This window comes from Apostichopus japonicus, chromosome 17 (genome assembly GCF_037975245.1).
Source record: "Apostichopus japonicus isolate 1M-3 chromosome 17, ASM3797524v1, whole genome shotgun sequence".
NCBI classification, from domain to species: Eukaryota; Metazoa; Echinodermata; class Holothuroidea; order Aspidochirotida; family Stichopodidae; genus Apostichopus; species Apostichopus japonicus.
The window spans coordinates 25,404,085-25,427,154 of record NC_092577.1 but is presented as its reverse complement, the minus strand read 5'-3'; the positions used below and the strand labels follow the sequence as shown (position 1 = coordinate 25,427,154).

General features: G+C 41.5%; 1 protein-coding gene and 1 long non-coding RNA gene across 3 annotated transcripts; one reads left to right on the top strand and one right to left on the bottom strand.

Moving 5' to 3' along the window:
- Nucleotides 1-1,969: 1,969 nt before the first annotated feature.
- LOC139954742 (uncharacterized) lies at nt 1,970-14,266 on the bottom strand. The gene is made up of 8 exons (XM_071954661.1): nt 14,127-14,266; nt 9,971-11,606; nt 9,132-9,333; nt 8,796-8,907; nt 7,930-8,174; nt 7,211-7,387; nt 4,281-4,439; nt 1,970-3,897 (listed from the first exon to the last, which is right to left on the bottom strand). The coding sequence occupies exons 2-7, from the start codon at nt 11,594-11,596 to the stop codon at nt 4,375-4,377; spliced, it is 2,427 nt and encodes an 808-aa protein (XP_071810762.1). The 5' UTR covers nt 11,597-11,606; nt 14,127-14,266; the 3' UTR covers nt 1,970-3,897; nt 4,281-4,374.
- Nucleotides 14,267-17,921: 3,655 nt separating this feature from the next.
- On the top strand, nt 17,922-23,068 carry LOC139985079 (uncharacterized). 2 transcript variants are annotated; one of them, XR_011799280.1, is made up of 5 exons: nt 17,922-19,568; nt 20,833-20,967; nt 21,638-21,745; nt 22,065-22,688; nt 22,994-23,068. It is a non-coding gene; the product is annotated as an uncharacterized lncRNA (long non-coding RNA). The 2 variants fall into 2 exon arrangements; XR_011799279.1 differs by having other exon boundaries at nt 17,922-20,967.
- Nucleotides 23,069-23,070: the final 2 nt, after the last annotated feature.

Below are 23,070 nucleotides of genomic sequence, written 5' to 3'. Positions count from 1 at the left end.
AGCTACCAAGTAGCTCAAGCTCAAGTACCGCCCCTTTGTGTTCGCAAGAGCGCCGGTTGTCACGCCACAGTGACCTAGCATCCCGCTGCCAGAATTTTCGGGTACCTACTGTCAGTTCCGAGCTGCGCATGGCCAGGGGAAGAGGTGAGACACATACGACCCAGATGTGAGCTAAAGGGGGGGGGGCGGGGTTATGGGGATATCTAATAACGTATTGTCGCTGTCATCCGATCATTTCCAAGACATTTTGATGACATTTGGAAATAATGTTATCATAACATTTGCTATAAAGGTTAACATAATATTTTCCAAACGTTTCGTCTGATATTTTATTAACGTTATATTAAAATATCAAGTAAACGTTTTGATCAAATGTTAGGTAAACGTTATATGACAATATCAGGAAAATGTTTTAGTCAAATGTTATGAAAATGTCTTTAAAAGACGTTATAATAACGTAAAATATTGAGTCTTAGAAATAGCGGGAAAACGTTTTAAAATATTTCATCTAAACATCATGAAAACGTTATAAAAACGTTGTGATGATATTGGAACAAAACATTTTAAAACGTTTTCCCGCTATTTCTAAGACTCAACATTTAACGTTATTATAACGTTATTCCAAAACATTTTCATACCGTTTGACCAAACGTTTTCCTGATATTTTTAAAACGTTATTGTGTTTGCTGGGTAGCCACCTTCGGTATCATGGCATCGCGCCGTGATTCGAAAATTGTTAAGTTGACCTTCACCGGTGAACAAGCGGTTCCACCGGTGCAAGTTTTTAGTATTTTAAAGAGTAAGGGTGTTGTTGTGCCTGGAGAGGTTGATGCTTTACAAGCTCTCCAGGGTCGTAATACGTATGATCTACGTTTTACCAGTGACGTGACCCGGCAGAAGGGTGTCACGTTGCTGAGTGGGGTTGAAGGTTTGACAGTTACTCCATACGAACGTTCTGTATGGGTAACTGTCATCCACGTAGGATTAGAGGTGCGCCAAGAACTTGTCGTAACTGTTTTAGGTCGGTTCGGGGCTGTGAAGGCTATTAAAATGTGCTCCTACGCACAGGCCCCTGGGGTGTTGAACGGGCACCGACAGGTTCGGATCGACCTCAAGCAGGACATTCCCTCCTTCCTTTTTATTGCCGGGCATAAAGCTCACGTGCGTTACCCCGGCCAGCCCCGTACCTGCTTCAGGTGTGGGGAGACCGGGCACGAAGCCAAGGGCTGCCCAAATAAAAAGTGTGGGCGCAACCTTCGTCTTGGGCATGATACCTCTGCTTGCCCAAGCGAAGTCGTGTGCTCACTCTGTGGGAAGGAGGGACATGTCTTTCGCGCTTGTCCCTCCTCTTATGTCTTTATGACAAAGAGTGGGGGTCAAGCAAAGGCGCCAAGTTCTGGCGCACCTACTGCCCCGGAGGAAGCTCCACGCACGGAGGGGGAAACGGGTGAGGATTCACTCTCCGCACCTCCTTCACCCTCCCCCGTAGTTGCAGACCCCAACCCCGTGCCCGCACCGAGAAAGTCTCCACCAGCTTCCCCCATCAACCCCGTGCCCGCACCGTCTCCACCACACAGCGAAGCGGACACGGGGTCTCCACCAGCTTCCCCCATCAACCCGTCCAGTTCCGTCCCCAGTCCGCCGCCGGTATCGCCAGATCCGGAGACTCTGTCTGACGACGACTCGGTCGTCCGGTCTCCGGAGGCTATGTCTGACAGCGACTCCGGAGGCTCGGTGATCGTCGAGCCGAAACGTGCCACTGGGAAGAGCTGGTACGACGAGATGGGGGAACCCTCACTGAAAAGGTCGGCCTCAAGTGACGACTCCGACGACGATATGTCGTCTACTAGAGCGCGCTTGAAGCTTACAGAATCGACGTCGGCGTAGTTTTGCCCCATTGCCCTCTCATGGCCCATACATTTTCAGTTGCCACCTTGAATGTCAAATGGCATGAGGGATCATCGCAAGCGCAGTCGCATTTTCCAATATTGTATTTCAATGGAAGTCCCCAGTCAGCAAATTTTGGTCGGTCCTTCAGCGGTCCGCCGCCGGCCACATCGGCTAGCCGTCGGCGGACCCCCGGCGAAATGTCCGGTGGCTCGCCGACGGTCCGCTGGCGGCCTTCAGCTGATGGTCCTTAGGCGGCCCACTGGCGGTCCGCCGGCGGCCATCCGCTGATGGTCCATTGAAGGCTACCCAGCGGTCCGCCGGTGGCCATTTGTTGATGGTCCTTCGGAGGTAGTCCGATGGCGGCCAGCCACTATATTGTGTCCTTGGGGTAGCTAGCTTGCTGATTTTCTACTGCTGGTTCGCTCATGCGACCATGCACTAAATTGTCACAGCAACACTGAGTTTGGGGCTTTAAGTTATGGGGTTATCATTGATGAAATCATAATTATACTATTAATCAGGTAATAAAAAGATAAAAAAAAGGAAAATATTTTCATGAAATTTATTACAAGCATCAGTAAAACTACCATTTCGAGGTGAACAATTCAATCAGTCAAAGTGAACAGTTAAAAGTGAATAATTATCACATGGTCTGATCAGTGGCATACAGCATGTTCAGAAATACTCGACCACCACGTCTTTTCATGTTAAACTACAATTACATATTGCCTTAGAAGAATAGTCCAATTAACATATTTTCTGATAAAGGAAGAGGAAAACTACACTCAATGGTGACAAAGTCCCAATGCACATTGTTGAGAACTTTTGAAGCATCTGGAAACAGGTGCAATTCTTCTGTGTGCTTGAAAATGCTTTTTTTTTCATGCTTTTCATACCAGTAATATTTTTTAAAAATATTTTGTCCTCGAAGAATCTGTTTTTATTGATGATACATTTCAAGAACCAGAAAACCCAAAGGTTTAGTGGTTCCGATGCTGATGAGAATTTATGAAATAATTAAAGTCAGAATTTTTTATTTTAATATACCTGTATTGTACTTATTGCCAGACAACTAAACCCAAACTGAAGCTGATCAGACATACATGAATATAAATGAAATTTCATTTTCATGTGGCAATACCAACCTACCAAGTATGAAGGTCATCAGACATAAATTTTAACAAAATGTTGACATTTTAAGAATATTATATGATTACAAGCTCCGCCCACATGGACAACAAAAACAATGAGGTCCAAGTAATAATCATGGAGCATCTACCAGTTATTCAATATATTTACAGTAATTAAATATGTGCTGGACGATTCGACCGGTCTTGAGTCACGCTTTGTCAGACTCGCGACTCGGATTTCGAGAAGCAATGACTCGGACTCCGTCTCGGACTCGGCTCGATAATCGCACGAGACCGGCTCGAGTCACGGAGGAATAATTATGAGGCTGCATCGAGCCAGTCTATCTTCAATAATGATGGAAACACTTAAATGCAATGAGCATGTATTGTATTTTTTTTCCCTTACAACCACACTTCAATAAAATAGGGTAAAAACGATGGTACTTCGCATGTGATTTTTATTCATTCGTAATTTATGTTTTTCACATAACATAACTCGGACTCAGTCACCAGTGACTCGGACTCGGAAGGAGGGGACTCGAATCCAGCACTGTTGCAAACATGCTAACCTGTAGGTTACCTGGCCATCATAAACAAAACCAAATATGATTGCCTCAATTGATGTACATATAAAGTTAAAGAAAGTGATATAATTGACTATAGGCATTTCACCACCCGACATCCAATTTATCTTGTGTTAACCCTACTTTTTCCTACAATTTTTACTCACAATTTCCCTACTGCTCAGCATGATTTAGGTTCCTCCTTGCCTGTCGGCCTCCATCACGATCTGGAGCTCCTTTTAAGTAGTGGCAGATCTCCCTCTTAATTTCACATCCTGTGCAGGTCAAAGTTGAATTATTTCGCCGAACAGCCTCTGTACATGAGAATAATACGTAGTACTATATCTTTATATGCTAACCATGTTTAAAACATACAAATATGACAAGCCCCACTGCACCATTCATGCAAAAACATGTAATAACCATGCCAAAAACATGTAATATCACCTATGCAAATATATACAGATCACAGTATGTGTTACTGAGACCCCACCAAAATGGTTATTAGGTATAAACACAACAATCATTGTGTGTTCTAATTAAACATGTTTCTGGGGCAGTTATATTGTGTAATGGTTATGTCAGTTAACGTGTGGGGAGGGGGGGGGGGGTTGTTGATCTCAAATATTACCATGTAGCCAGGCAAATGACAGCATCTGATTTTCAACAATGATGGTATCGGAAATTACTAACTTACTTTCTAGAATGGGTCGCAGTGCCAGTTCTTTAAAATCCATTTTTCCCCCTGTCCAGTCCAATTGAAGTTGATGGCGACATCATTAGACATGAGTTCATGCAGCATCCTCTTGATGACTTCTCTTAGGTTCCGCCCACCTACAGTTGACAGTATGCAAAGCTGAAATAAGAGATAAATTATAATTGACTATATACATGTAGATCAAGGTACTTTACCATAAAGTATTTTTCTGAAAGGGTACTTCTATGCCAAAACAAGCAATGGTTCAGATCTGAATGAAATCATTCCTAGCACATATATCTTTCATTGCTGTAGTTAAGACCAGCAGATCAGAGACAAGCCCGAGACCGATGTCAGAGGGTAGCGAGACCAAGACCGAAACCAGGACTGGAAATTCAAGACCAAGACCGACAAGTTCCTAGACAGAGGACTAGACCTTAGGCTTACATACACATTGTATGTAGAAAATGAAACAAAGTTCAAAATGACTTTGGTTACACCTTACTTTATTACTTCATGCTCCACAAAACAACTTCTTTAGCATCAGCCATCAGTTGTTTTGGCAGAAGGATTGGCAAAGATTGGGAAGATAGACCCTATTTCTATCTGGCAACATCCCACTCACAAATAATGAGTAAATGATGATACATGCTACCAATATACACCTTTGTTCCAAATATGAAGCAAAGTAACATTTTTGGTTCCTTGCTTTAGCAAAAGGAACCTATGCGATCAACTTGGCGTGTGTGTCTGTGTGTGTGTGGGTGCGTCTGTGACACTTGCTTGGGTATCTCAATAAGGGAAAGTTGGATTGAGGCCAAACTATGACTATAGATCTGCCATATGGAGAAGGTGTGCCCTATTGTTTTTGGTGCCCACAATAGTCACCAAAGGTCAGTTATGGTCCAAAAACCCTAAATATTAAAACTGTAGTAACTCCCAGTGCCATTGTGCGACACAATTGATATATTGGGACAAGTTGCAAAGGGTATAGGGGAATATTTTCAAACCTTACGGTCATGTGATCCGAGGTCACCAAAAGTCAATTAATGTTAAGAAAGTAGTATTTTTGGGGGGAGAAAATGGGTGAACAAAAAAATGTTTGAATTTTACAGTTTTTATGCTATATTCAGGTCTCACCAATCAAAAATGTCATTTGGTTGACCCCCGGGTGACCTTTCCCATTGATTTAGTGTGGTGTTAGGCTACCATGTGGTTGAAGATAACAGCAATAACGAAGTATTCCATGGATATCTTATAACTGCGTCACAATTTCAGCTAATAAACAAATGGCTATGCTAGATTACCCCATTGACTTAGTGTGTTGTTATGCAGCCATAATGAATGTGTTCCATGGATATCTTATAACTGCGTCACAATTTCAACGAATAAACAGATGGTTAGGCTTAGCTAGATTTCTCATGCATTGACTTAGTGTGGTGTTAGGCTACCATGTGGAAGAAATTATTATTTATTCATTCGTTTATTTCATAGAAGGAAAGGCTGACAAGGAATTTTACGACATGTTTATGGATTGTAGACTAAAATATAATAATCGCAAATGGCTTTTTACTAATCGTGTATTCCAAATGCGATCAAATTGCGCGAATCGCGTAATCTCGCGGCTAATGCGAACCCTGGGCCTGCATAATAGATAGTAGTAGTAACAACTGAGCTAAAGCCTAAATGGATATGTTATGGTCTGATCCAATAGACGTGGAGAGCAAGCATAAGCAGCGGCGGCAGTGCGATGTTAACAACATTACTACTAATTATATTAATTATATTAAGTAATTAACAAGTTTATGACAGAAAAAAAGGAAATAGAAATTATTGAGGAAGGTTTTATACCTTACCTTAAACATACGTTTTTGAACATGAAAACATTGTCAGTAGAGAATATAATTCATTTATTATAGCATTTAATATGTAATTTCTAGAAAATCGTGATACACGAGGGTAAAATTTTTTTTCCCGGGTACCCGACGGGTAACGGCTCTCGGGTACCCGGTTCCCGGTTTTTGGACCCGTGTAAACACTAATATATATATATATATATATATATATATATATATATATATGGAACGGACTAACTTAAAATTTTCTTCGAAGAATATACCTAAACCATACTAAACAATCTATTTCACTCTACATATATAATATACATGCCTCCCTGCCTATTGCTTTGAGTTTAATCAAGCCAACAAAAAATACTCCAGTGAAGTTTTATTTGGAGAGCATAATTTTTATTTGAAGTACATAAAATACCATATAATATAGTCTACATATCAACCAAATATTTGGGGAAATATATATGTGGCACTTATATTTATTGATTTGCGTAAGCATTTTGTTATATTATTAATATTTATTTTGTGTCAGTTTGATTAAGAGGGTTGATCAGGGAGGGATATATACTGCCTTACACATATACAGAGCTTGTTTTGTCATTAACATTGTATAATTAGGGGTTAATCAACGGTCAAAGTGGGTTTATCTATAGGAAAACGAACGATCGGGGGTTTATGCAAGCGATCCACTTACCCCTGAATTGGGCATTGCCTAAAGATAAACCCACGCTGACCGTTGATTAACCTATATTTTGTATGAAAACATTATGGTACTACCAGCAGTACAGCAGAATTCAGACTTCACTGCATGAAGTCGATTTTTTTTAACCTGTACATGTACTTTTTCGGAAGAACAGATTGCCTAGCCTTGCACTTTGAACATATAGGAATGAGAAGTGCAGTACCACCCAGACATAATTTTTTGCCTCTTTATGCACATTTGGAGGATCTGTTTTCTAGGCCTTTATTTGGTATGAAAACATTAATAGCACCAGTCCAACAGCAAACAATTGCACTGTTGAGCTTCATGAGTGTTTGAAAAATTTGTTTCCTTGAGCTATATACAGTAATCACACCTACCAGATACATTGGTGCCTGATGTAGACATATGCCCAACTGGAGATAAATTAGAGGTGGATTGTACTGCATTGATGTTAGAGGAGTTTGATGGTCTGGAGATAGTTGTCCTAGATGGTGTGCTGTTTACTGGCCATCTTCTTGCCACAGAATATGAGATGGCTGGAGGCAGGGTTGAACCTATGGATTGAATGCAAATCATGCATAACCTATTTTAAGTATTGAAAAAGCAATTATTTTTTGGGTTTAATAAAATTAAACACTGTGACATATTTGATCGGAAGGTATCTTTGAGATCTTAAAATGGTGTAGAAATTGTAAAAATAAAAAATACTAGTTTTTTACCATTAATTGAACTTTGGTAACCTTGGTTCACATGACCGTTAAGTTTGAAAATATTCCCATACCCGGTTCACAACTTGTCCAAAAGCATCAACCATGTTTGGCACTGGGACTTAGTGTATTGTTCACGTTTTTGGTTTCTTGACCATAACTCATGATACCTGACCTTAGGTGAACCTTGCGAGCACCAAAAACAACAGGGCACACCTTCTTACTATGGCGGATCTATAGGAAAAAGTATGGCTTTCATGCACCTTTCCCATATTGAGTTAGAGCATACCTAAGGTCAGGAATCACAGACGCACACATACACACACACGCCAACTTGACTACATAGGTTCCTTTTGCTAAAGCAAGGAACCAATAATCATCACACATACCAGCTACAGTTGATGGTACCCGGTCATTATCTGGACTGGAGATAGTCGTCCCAGATGGTGTGTGGCTTGGTAATGGCAGTGAAACAGATCTGGTGTCTGAGGTAGGAGGCAAGGCGGGTGGAACTATAGGTAGTAATGGTAAAGAAAGCAACGATGGACTTGGGCAAGGTGGTGGTGAAGATGGTTCAGCAAATTCATTTGGGACAGTGTCGTCAGATTCATCCGAGTCTGAAATGTACCGGCTCCTGAAAAATATAAATTCCGAAAATGTATACATGTACATTACATATATGCTGTTCCAATAGGCCAATGCTTTTCTTAAAGGTAACTTGACATTATCTAACAAAGTGCCACTAATAGTAGGTGCATATTGAGTGAGGAACATTTTGCGCACTATACTGTGCATGATAATTTCCAGTCCTTTCAAGCTGCTTCTAAACCTATATTTTGAGTGATTCAGAGTTTAAAAATATATTCATAGTTTAGTTTGATAAATTATGATTTTTATTCTGTAAAATCATATCTTAACAATATATTCTTTGAGCTTCATTTATCATTACAAAGTGAACTATGTAACATTTGGCACAAATGACATCTGACGACAATACCACCAGAAAGAAACAGCACTACACACGAAGCGGGCAAACATATCAAAATGTTCTGTACACACTGTAAGGAGCCCCAAGCTACTTAATTGGCTGTAAATTGCAAAAAGGTAACTAGCCTGCCTTTTTATGATCTTGACCTGATCAGGCACGGTTGAGCTATCATGTCACAACCAAAGCATCACACATATATACACATGCACACTGGTATGAATGCATGTATTACATTTCCCTTTGGATTGGAATAAAAAATTGCAATACCTTCTTTTCCGCTTTCTGCATGGTGGGTTTGCTGGGTTATCATTGGCATCTGTTTGTATATCTGAGGTGTCTTCTGCTTTTCTAACCAGCCTGCATGCCTTCTCGTAGGAATCTGTAACATGATAATCAAAAGAGCCACACTTTTAAGATACTAGATCAAACTACTTACAATTTATTATTATCATCATTTTTTTAGGGGGGGGGGGCGGCGTGTACACTCTTATGAGGATAGTTAGCAACTTAGCACCCAGATGATACGATGAGTTGGTTACTTTAACATGCTTGACAACTTGCTTAAATGAAGTTCATATAGTATTGTCGTTAAGGTTTACTCACCGGTAGTTGACAAAATCCGGATCTTATGCTTGCTCCACTGTTCGGAAGGTGGCTGACAAGAGTGAACTGCCTTTTCGAATCTAAGCATCGTCTTATATGGTGGCCAATAGCAGAGGTCTGTCCCAATACACCATACTTCTGGTACTAATGCCACTTCACCTTGTCCAGTAAAGATTACAATTGCATATGACGTCATACTGTACTAGAAGGGATCAACAAAAAACCATAGTATGGTAAAGGTCCATTACAAATCCAATGGAAACTTTCAGAGTGTATATGAAGTTACAATTCCTGCCCTTTACAGTACTGTGCTAATTAGTTTTTATTCAAACATCCTGCAGTAGGTGCACAGCATTCACAGTAGAGAACCGTCATCTAATGTTCAACAATGAAGAAGAGGAATAGCTATATATGCATTTCGATGAGGAAGCATGACATACTTTTTCAGTATGTCTCTTACAAGTGTATGTTCAAGTATACTGCACAAGTGTGACACTTTGTAAACTCCAATATGGCTTGATGGCAATGGATACTGGAAGAAATCCTCCCTACGTGCAAATCGCTCATGCACAACAGTCATTCTGGTCTATTGTGCAAAAGTTACGAACAAGTGCAATGTGGCTACCAATTTGTACACAGTTGTTACCTGCTGCAATGTTCAATGTATATTTATTTGTCTGAAGTTCCTTGTATTCGCTAGACACTAAGACTTCCCTTGGTATAGGGCCTCCACAATGTGGCTTTCTTAGTGCAAATGGTTTGACAGATGTTTCATGTGACTGGCTTTGCTCAGAGATACGGCGAATTACTTGCTCTAATGGTGATGACGGCTTTCTCACCTTTCTCTTCAGTTGTCCTAAGTAGTTCTCAAATGGAAAACATGAGATGTTATCCAGTGAACCAAACCGCTTTACCTCATCTGAAAGATGGACCAGTCCATGTACATTATATGTGATCATATCTTGACCGTATAACTGTCCATAATGTTGCACAAATAAAACCAATAGTTCATGAGCATACTGACAATAATGTAAGCAATACCTTGGATTGAGTAAAAGGAGCATAGCTATGGAGAGAAGCATGAAATTGTGGTACAACTCATCACATAAACTACCAAGCAAAGCAACTGGGCCAGTATACAGTAGAAACTCTCTAAATTCAGTGGCCTTCCATCGATCAATGTCTTTTAAATCTCTTGGTTTCCGTGCAAATTCAGAAGGGATGTAGGTGCGGAGCCCTAGACATTTGACTGATATTGCCTTAACAACTCTTGGTCCTAACCTTGTTCTCAATGGACCCTTTGTCCAAAATTTTAATAAACGTCTCATAACACCCAAACGAACAAGATGCATATAATCTGCAGGAAATGCAGTAATCATTCCAATGTTTAATTCAGAGAGTGGGGTTGTACCCAGGTGATGTTCTTTATTCGTCATGGCAATGAAAGAAGCATTGGTCCGCAGATTTGCATTGGTTTGAGGAAATGTGACTTTCTCTAGCCAAAGTCCACGTTGGATACATTTATCACAGCCATAATACCCACTGTGTCCCTTTATATTTTTGATGAGTGCACGGGCCGGAGTATCACAAACTATTGCTGATATTTTGATAGTTAGGTGTTGTTCATTATACATGAACCCATCACTTTGTAATTTCTTTGCTTCTGCAACAAACTCATCCAGAAAATGAAGGTCGGCTGGTTTTGTTAGACCATAAAAAAGGCCAATAAGAAAGGGTTTTTTCAAGTCACAATTTGTTAGCATGCCCAATATTGGCCAGAATTGATTATTCGAGCTCTTGAATAGAGGAAGACCATCAATATTAACCTGAATCGTTAGTTCCTGATACTCTGCAACATTGGCCATTTCAGGTAGCTTGGCCACTACTCCTGCTTTCACCCCAAAGTGATAATATTGTCCTCCAGAAAGAGACACAGTTGTATAAGTGGTACTTGTGTCTAAGAGTGTTCTGGGCTGCTTAGGTAACTCTGGGTGGTATTTTTTAAGGACCTTTAATAAATCAGTTATTGCAGTGTGTGTAATGTTATGATTGTTTGCCCACTGAACTAACTCCTCCTTCAAATCGGTTTCATTGTTGGAGTCACTAGATGCTGATGAAGAATCAAATGGTGGTGCCAAGTGATCATCAGAATGATCGGAACTCTGGTCCGATGCTGGTACATGTACTTCATGCTTAACGTCTGATCCTGAATCATTACATTGAACATGTTCCTGTTCCCCATGCAAGTTATGAGCAACAGGTGGTAGGTGCGCTTGCTCAGACACTGGACTGGGGTGGGCGGCACATGAATCATATTCCAAGTTATGCTGTTGATATATATCTGGTTCAATGGGTACATCTGTTTCCACATCAATATGAACTGACTCTGTCAAGCTATTGATGTGGCGATTAACTTCGGCTACAATCCGTCTGCGCTTTTGTCGATTGCTTAGACAGATATCCATGTTAGACAATCTATAAGTAAAAAATAGATTATGCAGGGATGTAAGTGCAGCCCAAAATAAACCCCGGAAAACTATTCAAAATATCACAAGCGTTAATTTGAAACTTATGTCGAGCACCAGCAGTTACGAAGATATTAAATAGCAGTCCAATCAACGTGAATTAGGCAAGGTTTTTCAAGGACAGAAATGAGCTATGGCGATTTGAAGTTCGCACGTACGCAACGATGTTCACATGGCACAATGTTGTACAGTGCAATGCGATGTGTAACAGGAAATGGTATTTTGGTTGATCGATGAGTGAAAATTGAAGTTAGCTTGCTGCAACGGGCCAGGCATGTTTTGCCACGTTGTGTATTTGATATTCGTACAATTTTGTGGAACTTTATTGGAATTAAAAAAAAACGGATTTCCGTATAAATACGTAAGACTAATACATCCCTGATTATGACACATCCAACAATGTTCAGTAATTTGACCTCCATATGACCATCCAAATTTTCGCCACTAAATGTTACCTATATGTACCAAGTTTCGTGTAGATCCAACAATGTTTATAAATTTGACCTTAAATGACCTCCATATGACCTTCAAAAGTTTTGTGTACAACCAACAATATGTTTAGTATTTTGGTATATTTTTATGTGTCAATATTATTTGCTGGGCCTACAAAATATATCTTGTTTTCACCAGCCAATCACAGATTTTGTAGCATAATCAAGTGTTGCAAACATGTGTGTGTGCCCATGTTAGATATAGATCGACCATTCTGATCAGTGGCGGAGCTAGGGGTATTGGTCAGAGGGGGCGAGAATGGTCGCTTTTGGCACTAAGCGGAGCGCCACCACAGGTTGACGCAGAGCGTACACACATTTTTTGAGTAAAGATACTCCCTAGATAGCAGGAAATGACCCTTCCCGGGCCTTGCTAATTTGCAGATAAATGAAGAATAAATAGGTGTCATCGCCATTTTGTCAGAAAATTACACCAACAAAATGTGACAAATGTCAATAGGTAGATGAGAGCGCAATAAAAAAGTCAATAATCGATCGCGAATAAGTGAAAAGTAGTAAAAAGCTGAAAAGGGCGCCAGCAGTCCATTTGAGTCCGTCAGGGGGGGCATCCGCCCCGCCCCCCCCCCCGACTGTATGGACGCTCTGCCACTGATTCTGATTCGTTACTTACCGCGATTCTCTATCACATCCGAAAGTATTGTGCTAAAATTTTATTATTGCAAAATATACGGATGCTATACAGAATTTCGCGAATGATGATATTTGGTCTCGCTAAGCGTTAACAGCCATTGTTTGTTGTTATACATAATTTGTGATAAAGCATGCGTTAAGTGGTTCACAAATCGTTACAACACATATCACTACCACTTGCATTTATAAGAATAAAATTAATGTACATTCGAGGGGCGCTGCTATATATGCAGTGTGAATATTTTTTGATTGCTGTCGATGTTGATTCAATGTTTCGTAATGTATCGTTCCTTTTTTCAAACGGAGTTACCACTTGCCCATTCGGGCAATTGAGAATAAGAGAGAGCTTGCTCGCTCGTGTGTTTTACTTGCCCCGGGCAATCGTTAATGTCGAGCCCTGTGTATGTTTTTTAGGCTTGTTGTTTGTTAGCGTAAGTGCGTAGGTAGGCAAGTGGTTGTGCCGCTGACAACCAGAAAATAAATAATGATTGTCCCAGCCAAAATCACTTGTCAGGGACAAGCAGACGACCGTTAATTTCGAGCCCAGCTGCATACTAGCATGTGCTCATTAGTAAGGAGAGCTGGACAGATTATGTACTGTAGCTTTATCTAATCCTTGCTTATTCCATGAAAAGTTTTCCCTTGCTAAAACCATCCATTATTAATATTACTATTTTATCCAAGAAGCATTTGCAATCAAATTGGCAACATTCGCTTTTGACGTTGTCTAAATTTTTGGCTCTTGTTAAATCATATAAATTTAAATTGCATGCTCTATTTTGTCAGGAGTTTTCTGACAGTGTAAGAACAAACTTTAGTGCACATGCAATTTATATATATACGTTTGTGTCATTGTGTGCAATACAAAATTAAACATAGGCTAGGTCTCAGGTTTTGAAATAACACTTTGGGCCTAGGCCTATTCATGCTAAAATTTTCGTAGGAATAGTCACAACGAAACATAATATAGTAGGTAGGCCTACGCCTTATAATTTAAACCTTAAAAAAACAAAACATGTTAGGCCTATACTAGGCTACAAACTACATACACTAGGCGACTAACACATAGGCTACGTAAACCGTCACCGCACACTAAATGCTAGGCCTGTTGACTTTAGTCAAAATAGTGCACTGGATGTGCATAGCCTACGTTATGTGCAACCTATGGAGTAGGGGCCTAACCTAGCCTAACGTTACGCTTACCAAGGCTAAAAGCGAATGACATTATTTATTTCTTCTAAATGCCAGCTTACGTTTCTAGCAACTAATAAATGTTGACAAAAATAGTTTTTAGACTACTATAATTACGTTTATTTGGTCACATATACCTTTTGTTTTGTCAAGACGGAGAGTGCTTTTTACGTGAACGCGATATACGAGCGATTCTTCACTGCCTTCACGTACAACAGTACGGTAGCGCCTATATCTGCCAGTCTGTCTGCGCATTACAACGAAAAACTAAAAAGTACAATCTTGGCGCCAATCATGGCAGTTACCCATGATGCAATTTTCAAAGCATTGCCCCGATGTATACAACCCTCAGCGGTCCATCAGTGGTCCTCTACCGGCTGGCCGCTGCCGCTAGTGAGCCGCCTATGGCCACCGGCGGCCCGCGGGATTTTGCTTACTGGGTCGACTGCGTTTGCCTACAAGAAACACATATTTTGGAAGATGTCCCTCTATGGGCCTATGAGTGGGGTGGTGGGCTGCATGCTTCGTTTGGTTCGTCTTCATCCTGTGGCACTGTCATCCTCCTGTCACCTCGTCAGGCGGGTTGTGCCACTAGGGTGGAGACGGATCACGAGGGCCGATTGGTTTGCATTCTTTTCAAGTATCCACAGGGTAACATCTCCCTTTGCAATGTGTATGCTCCCAATCGGCCTTCTGCTAGACGAGATTTTTTTAACACACTGCCTTCCTTTGTTCCTGGTAGTGCTCCATGTGTCATGGTCGGAGACTTTAACTGTGTCCCAGACTCGGGTCTTGACAGACTCGGGGCTTCTGTGTCTGCTAGTCCCGACGCTGGGATCACAGAATTGGACAGATTCACTTCCGCACACCTTTTAGCCGATGTCTGGAGGCGTATACACCCGTGTAGTACGGTGTATACGTGGGTGAGGCCTAACGGAGAAGATGCCTCCAGGATAGATCGAGTGTATGCGCCTGTAAGTTTTAAATTTTCGAGTTGCGAGACGCTCAGCTGTCCGCTCTCTGACCATGACACTGTGATAGCACGTTTTGTTTTGCCTTCCATTTTCCCGATCGGGCGGGGCCTATGGAAGCTTAACTGTCGGATTCTTGGCGAGGCAGAATTCCGCCAAGGTTTCGAGACCAGGTACAAAGGATGGCAAACATTGAAGCCGGCCTTTGCTTCTACATCCCAGTGGTGGGATAATATCAAGTTGCGCATCAAACGCTACGCAATTCAGTATTGCGTGACCCGCGCACGGCGTCGAAGAGAAATTCTCGAAGCTGTGCGCGGAGGTGAAGTTTGGCGACCCTTCGGCAGTCATCGCTTTGCAGACGTATCTCGATGAAAAGTACCACGGTGCCCGCGTCAGGGCCCGTGTCGAAGCGGTGGAAGCCGAGGAGCGCCCTTCACTGAGGTTTTACCAGTCCGTTAGCTCATCGGCGGGTGACAGACGCGTCCCGTCTGTGCGCGCTACCGATGGGACCGTGGTCAGTGACCCTCACGGCATTGTCCGCGTATATAAAGAGTATTATTCGAGTTTGTTTACGCGTGGCAATTTCGACTTGTCGGCACAGTCTGATTTATTGAGGGGAATCTCAAAAACCGTTCCCCACGATGTCAATGATATTTTGGGGGGCGGAATAACCACCGTTGAGCTTTGGAAGGCGCTTTCGAAGATGAAGAATGGCAAGTCCCCGGGTTCGGACGGGCTTCCGAGGGAGTTCTACCGAACCTTCTGGGCAATAATAGGACCCGACATCAGAGCCGTCTTCGAGGACGCCTTCCAAAACGGACTGTTAAACCAAAGTCAACGTCTGGGCATGATTACTTTGCTGCCCAAGTCTGGGGACCCCTTGGATCCCCGTAACAAGCGTCCGATCACCTTGCTAAATGTGGACTACAAGTTGCTGGCTAAGGCTTTGTGCAACCGCCTTGCACTGGCTATGCCGCATCTTGTTGGTGATCTCCAGACTTGTGCAGTGAAGGGTCATTGCATCCAGCAGAACTTGTGGTTGATGCGCGACTTGTCTCTGGACCAGCAGAAGGCCTTTGACATGGTGGATGTATTGGAGACGATTCAGTTGCACCCAAATTTTCGTAAATGGATTTCTGTTTTGTATGAACAAAGTTTCAGTTCTGTTATCGTAAATGGGTTTTGTTCGGAGGTTTTTAACGTAGAGAGGGGGTGCGCCAGGGGTGCCCTCTGTCTCCATTACTTTGTTTTGTTTAGCGAGTCCCTCTCTCGTCTTTTGGAAAGGGACTCCAAACTTGTTCCATTCGTTGTGCCAGGGGGTGCCAAAGTGAAATGCGCTCAATATGCAGATGACATGACATGTATTGTTTCGAGTCTCGGCTCCTTTCGCGCACTCTCGCAGGATCTATCTATTTTTGAGAGAGCTACCGGGGCGAAGTTAAATCCAGAAAAGACAAAGGGCCTTCGTCTTGGTAGCTGGAGATACAGAGACTTACCATTCGGTGCGTCGTGGTCGGATCAGAATATCAAAATTAATGGTATATGGTTCGGCTACGATGCACCTTGTGATGTCACCTGGAACGAGAGGGCTGAGGTATTTCAGAGCAGACTCGAAAACTTTGGCACCCGCTGGCTTTCGATCTTGGGGAAAGTCACTGTTATTAATCGTTTCGTTTCGCCCATCTTGTGGTACCCGGGCGCGGTGTACCCTATTCCGCGTCGGTAACTGACCCAGGGTTGCCTTGTTCATATTTTCTACGTTTTTGGGGCGGTTTGCACCTGCGTCGATGGGTCCCGGCGCTGTTTAGCAACAGAGAACCGCATAGTAGTACTCCAAACAGGGTGGTGCGTGTCATCTGCTCCGCTCTGATTGAGTTGCCCCCTGTTGACCTGTCACAGCCGGCCCTCGTTCACAGTTCGTTGAGGGATAAGGCCTTGAATGCAACTTTTGTCCAGGGACGTCATTCTGCCGAAGTATGGCGTTCGGTGCATTCAAAGCTGAATGGTTACAGGCTCCGTGATCTTGCATGGAGAGTTGCACACGGTGCCTTGGTGACCAACCTAAAAAGATATCATTGGCGATTGGGTGATGGACTGTGCCCTAGGACCGGCTGTGACAGCTTAGAGAGTACTGCTCATGTTTTTGGGCATTGTTACTTTGTAGTCAACTTATGGGAGTGGTTCCAGACCTGGACCGACCGTGTTACGGGAGACCGTTCATGGTCGGTAGGGCAGGGCTTTATTTTATATGGGGTAGACCCCATGTTTGGCGGAATAGGTGTAATTTGGTTTTTAGGGGGAAATTTGCCAGTTGGCAGGCAGTCCTGGAGGCGGTGAAGTCCGACATTCGCCTTCAGATTGAAGGCGATTTTCGCCGTTTATCTGGGGCTGCCTTTTTTGGACGCTGGTGTGCTGGGGAGGGGTTTTTCGTTTCGCTGCGTGCGGGTCGTCCTTCTGTACGTTTTTGAATGTTTCAGTGGGGGGGGTTGGGCGTTTTGTCTCTGCAGGTCGGCGGGCGTATGTTTTTTTGGCTCGCTAGACCTTAGTTTCGTTTGTCAGAATGGGATGGTTCGGTAGTGCCGTTTGGCCGTGACGTTTTGTATCCCGCATGGCGGGTCACGTAAAAAGCAAACATGTCGCATAAATACATTCATTTATTTGCACCCACGATATTCTTTAATGACAGGTTTCTATAGTCAAAGTTTTAAGCCAGGTTATTTACACCGGAAACCAACTCACAGTGTTCCCTCCCTTTGATTCCATTAGGTTGAGCCATGCAACAGGCTAAACAAACACAGTGGGATTGCTACTCATTCCTGTTAATCTTGTTGTAGCTCAAGTGGAACAAGACAGATATCACGTTGATACTGAACAACATATTACCTGCACTTTTGACACGGATAGTTCGGATGATGAAGGTAGTGCTGATGAAACAGGTGATGATGGAGGCATTGGTAACAGTGACAGAGGATGCAACACTGATGAAGACTTGGAAAGCGGAAGTCCGGAGTCTGAATTTAGTGATGGAAATTTTCACCGAGGTAATGACCTGAGCAGTGGAAATGCTACCGAACAGTCATCTGCATTTCACATCTTCATTGAAAACTGACTACTTGTGATCGGCTTTCTGCTAACTTGTGGACATAAACTTCCAAGTTCATACCATAAGTTTGTGCAAATATTTGCTGATTCTAATGCACCATTAATTTTGCACAGATTTTGTGATCATTGCCAGACCTATTTAGGGAAGAAGGATGAAATCGTTGCTCAGGAATGTCCTGGTTGTAACAACTCATTAGTTAATTTACCAAGAAGCAGCTGTGGCATTTTTATAGAGATTCCCCAAGCCTTCAGGTAATGTAACAGATGAAATTTGGTACCTGTCAAGCTAAATACAGTAGTCAGTAACATGTTGTCTCTTTACTGTGGCTATCACTAAGCATCCACTGTTCATAGCATACTGTGTATACCATTGAAAAACTACAAAGCTTTTTATGCAAGATTTTTCAGTAGAACACTTAACCCTAATAGGCTATTTACAGTACTGTCCTTCTTGAAAAGTCATATGGTTATGGCTAAAAAATGGCAATAACCGAGGACATCCATTCTGCAAACAGCTCCTCATGAGTGAGCTCTGAGCATCCACTGATTGAGAGACACAAACGCTGTTGCTTATGATAATACTACTAATAAAAACACCGAATCCGAGAATAACATAATTCGCTCACTGTTTGAGGCACATGTTCACTTGCAAATTGAAGGGCTGATCACACAACTCACCAATCACTCACTCACCAAATATCAGCTAAAACACAAAGCTCACGATGCGAAAAACAATCTGTAATGGATATTTCAAGATGATTTATTCTTAAGTTACCAAAACGCGGCAATAATACCCAAACTAAACCTCCTTAGGACAATAAGGGCGAAAAATGTCTTTTCCGAAAATTGTAATCTAATCGAGCAGCAGACGACTGAGAAAAGTGATTTCAAACAATTACAAGCTTAGCCAAATTATAGTAAGGATACTATCACAAAGACAAAACAGACTTTCTCATACTTTTTTCCCCACAGCAAACGTTAATTAGCTTAATTAAGGCTTTTATATGATTCTGAGAAAGTGTCTCCCTGACACATCGAATCATTAAGTATTAATCACATGCAGCTCTACAAAACCGCCTATTAAAATTCAACCAATCAGTGAAGAGATGTTTATGTATGACTTGGCGCTAAAAATAGACTCATTCATTGGCATGGTAATCCCTTAGCGTCGGTACGCGATATTACATTGAGTAAAGTGTACACACACGTAAGCCTACTGTACGTCAAGTATTTAGTGTCGTATAATTGCTACATGCACACAATATTATAACCTGGTGACGAAGTGAAAAAAACAATTAAACAATGGAGAAGCGCTGAAAAGGGAAATATAAAACTTTGAAGAACCTAACTTCACCTGAAAATAGAAAATGGCGGAAAGACCAGAAGAAAAAATACCACGACACCCGTGTCCCTCTCGGGAATCAATGGCAAAGATGGGGCGAAGTGAAGAGTGATTCACAAGTCGCTCAATTTCTACTCGACAGGTGAACAAAGACAAGATTTGTACGTTAAATTTTTAGTTTACATGATTTAACGTTACTTCTCATTATCGGTGAGAGAAACTGACACCGAACCTCTTTCCACTATCAATACAGTATATACTTATACTACTAGGCCTATACTACTTCGCGTTTAGACCAGTAGTAGGGCCTTTACTAATTTCTATAATAATAGTATAGTAGTACTTAGCCTAGTACTACTTACTAGCACTACGAAGGTCACTTAACAAGGCATGGGCTATGATGGCAGTGATTTCGTATGTTGTAGCCAAAATCATGAGGCCTACGTTCTGGCGGTTCCCGTTAGTTTCCTCCCGTACAAACGTTTCTTACTTCCTAAATCATGAGGAGGAAATTATCGTTTTTCCAGGGAGGAAGCTGATGACAGCATATTGGGTAGGCTATGTGGGAAGAAGAAATTTAGTAGGCCTAGGGCCCAAGTGGGATAACTGTAGGAATTTCTTATTCTTATTCTTATACAAATATCTCTTCCCATATAGCGTAGCCAATTTGCCTCCCTTGATAAAGGTTCTTTCATTGAAGTCGTTATTTTCTCTCCTAAATGAAAAATTACAGTTACTTCAGTACCTCCATATTAACTCTTACTACGTAGGCCAAATGTCTTCTTGCTTTCCTCCCTGAGAAACATTACTTTCCTCTCCTGAAAAGCGATTGTTTCCTACCCTAAATCACATGCTGCCACGATTTCAAAGTTAGGACATAAGATTCTCGAATAATATTACTTTTCTTAAAAGACAGAAAATGAGTATTATGAAACCATATCGCCTACTTCATTTCATGGGAGAAATGTCCATGTCTTTTGGTGGGGCTGTTACTTTCCTGTGGCCCCTGAAAAACTTTACTTTCTTCCCCAAAAATACCTTTCTTTCTATGATGTACGGACTTAGGAAAACTGACTTTTTTAGTGGAGTTTTCAATGATAACTACACCTTCAAGAAGTCAGAAATTGGACGGGTAAGCTCTAACATAAAGCGTACAATGCAAAGTAGCAAAAAATGTTTATATATTAGCTCAATTGTGGCAATGTACATGGTGTATGTTTTGCGAACAGAAATTGAATGAAACCTCTTACTGAAATACATTTCAAGCTTTCAATATTGGTTACTTGCCAGTAAATTAACTACATGCAGAGTGAAGAAAGACACATTAAGTGTGCTACAAGTGTAGCAAATGTGAATAAAATGGAAATGTTTTAAAACCATGTTGCACAAAAGGTATTGATATTCCATAATGATATTTTATTTCAGAATTGACCCTGGAAGCTTTCCTCACCAATTACCACGTCTGTTAACATCAACACCCAAGGCTGGTGTGTCAGATGCCAAGGAAGATGAACGTACCATACCTATATGTCTCATGGCGAACAGGGGACAAGAACTCGAGTATGTTTGGTTTATATTTACAAAATAGGGGGAACCATGAATGTTTCATTTTGCATTTGTCAGGGACTTTCCGGGGGGGGGGGGAGACCATTGCATACTTTGTCCATAATTGTTGTAGTGTGCCCTTATAGTAGGGTGTAACAGTTTCAGCAATCCTGTATGCAGAATAAGGAACAGACATATTAGATTATGAAAACTTTGCTTTCAGATACTTTAATGCTATAGTAGGTTTGTAATACCGAGTTTGAGTCTTTCTGTGTTGTTCATCTACATATTTCCTTGCATAAACTGAATAGGGAGCATTTTAACATCAATAAACTGTAATGGCTACAGTTCCGAGGCTGTTGAGAGTATGCTTAAGTAGCATACACTATTCTGTGTTACAATATCCTGTAGTTGAGATGCACGAGTTGATCCAGTTAAGTCTCTGCCCCTGCTAATTGGGTCGAGTCTTCTAAGGTATCACTTGAGTCAAGTAAGTGATTTATTCACTGATTGATTTGTTTGTACATCATGAAACTATCATGTTAACTGTAGGCAGTCAGCCCAGCTGTAAGCAAACCAATGCCAAATGTACAATGTAAAACAAGAAGGATATATTGACTTACTATGCTACATTTCCACATTTAAACTTTGATTTTAGAAATCCACAATTTTTTTCATCTTTCAGTTTGAGTGTTCACTTCACAGAGGATGAAGACAGAGACTCTGATCCTGACTAAAACTCTGATGAAGAGGGTGACTGTTTGTCTGACATCAGTGCTGAACTCGACCTTAGGTATGTCTGTCAGTATTCTAACTAGAGAAGCATTCATGTACTATCATGTCTACTGTTTTCACAATTGTTTACAATAGCTTTTAGCCACCAACTCTAAGAAAATGTTTACACATTACAACATTCATTGAGATACAGCACCACCACTTATCAATAGAAATTAGGCCATTATTGGTTTTCATGATATTTGTAACCACTGTGGTCATTATGGTATGTGGATCTAACATTTCAAGAAATGAAGATTTGCCAGATATCACATTGGTACCACTTTCAATACAAGAAGCATATTGCACCTTCATTGCATTTATATTCTTCTTAACAGTCATCCAGAGCAACCGGCAGATTAAGATCTTGAAAAACTAATATCTATGGAAGAGACAGACCATTCTGAAGATGATAGGGGAAAAGAGGGTACAAGTGGTGAGGCGTGTGCAGGAGATTTGCTATTCATCACGTACAAGGAGTCTCTTTTGCAACTGTTAGAAGATTCCAGACCACGGCATTGTGTCAGAAGATTATGCCGGTCGACCCCACAGGCAACGAACATTTTTAGTACTGCTGCTGTCGTTAAATGTGTATGTTTAAATGTCAATGTTGCGAGCAAGGTGTTATCTTTTTTATTTTATTTAATTACTAGTATATTTTTATTTTTGTCTTTGTTACCAGATTTGTGACAACGGACATTGTCAGCAAGACATGGAGGTTTCAACCAAAGCTGAAAGGAAACAATGCAGGGGACATTGCAGTATCAGCAGCACTTATACTTTCCGGGAACAACAATGCCAAGATAAAGACGTTGTTCAGATTTATGAACATGGCTATGTGCCACGTTGCCCTCCACAGCTACTGTCAAAGGACGAACACCTTTCCTGCCATTGAAGTACTTGGAATCAGCTGCAGACTGAACTGTTACTTGCCAGGAAAGGAAAATCCGTAATTATATCTGGTGAGTGGTAAAATGGCTGTTACACAGCTCTGCACATTACTCTGAGCATATTTCATTGTAACTCACTATCTTTACCTTTTCAGGTGACGGTAGGAACGACAGTCCTGGCCATTGTGCCCAGTATTGCACATATACTGTAATGGACTACGACACTGGTGACATTCCGGATGTTCAAGTTGTCGACAAGAGGGAGGCAGAACAAATCCTACGAATATGGAGAAGATAGCCTTCCTGAGTAAGGAATTATAATTTCTTGTATTTATGTCTTACCGATTTCAGTATTCTTTTCATCCCTCCATCTACAGAAGGTGTAGAAGAAACTTCACATTCCTTTGATGTTTTGCACGGGGCCAAAAATATTGGCAAAAAACTAAGTGAGGTA

Bases quoted from the DNA above. Each gene is read 5' to 3' on its own strand.
- LOC139954742 (XM_071954661.1), bottom strand. From the start codon at position 11,596: ATGGATATCTGTCTAAGCAATCGACAAAAGCGCAGACGGATTGTAGCC. The intron at 8,175-8,795 runs GTATTGCAATTT...TATATTTTTCAG, and splicing joins TGCAGAAAGCGGAAAAGAAG to GAGCCGGTACATTTCAGACT. The intron at 7,388-7,929 runs GTATGTGTGATG...TTCAATCCATAG, and splicing joins GGTACCATCAACTGTAGCTG to GTTCAACCCTGCCTCCAGCC.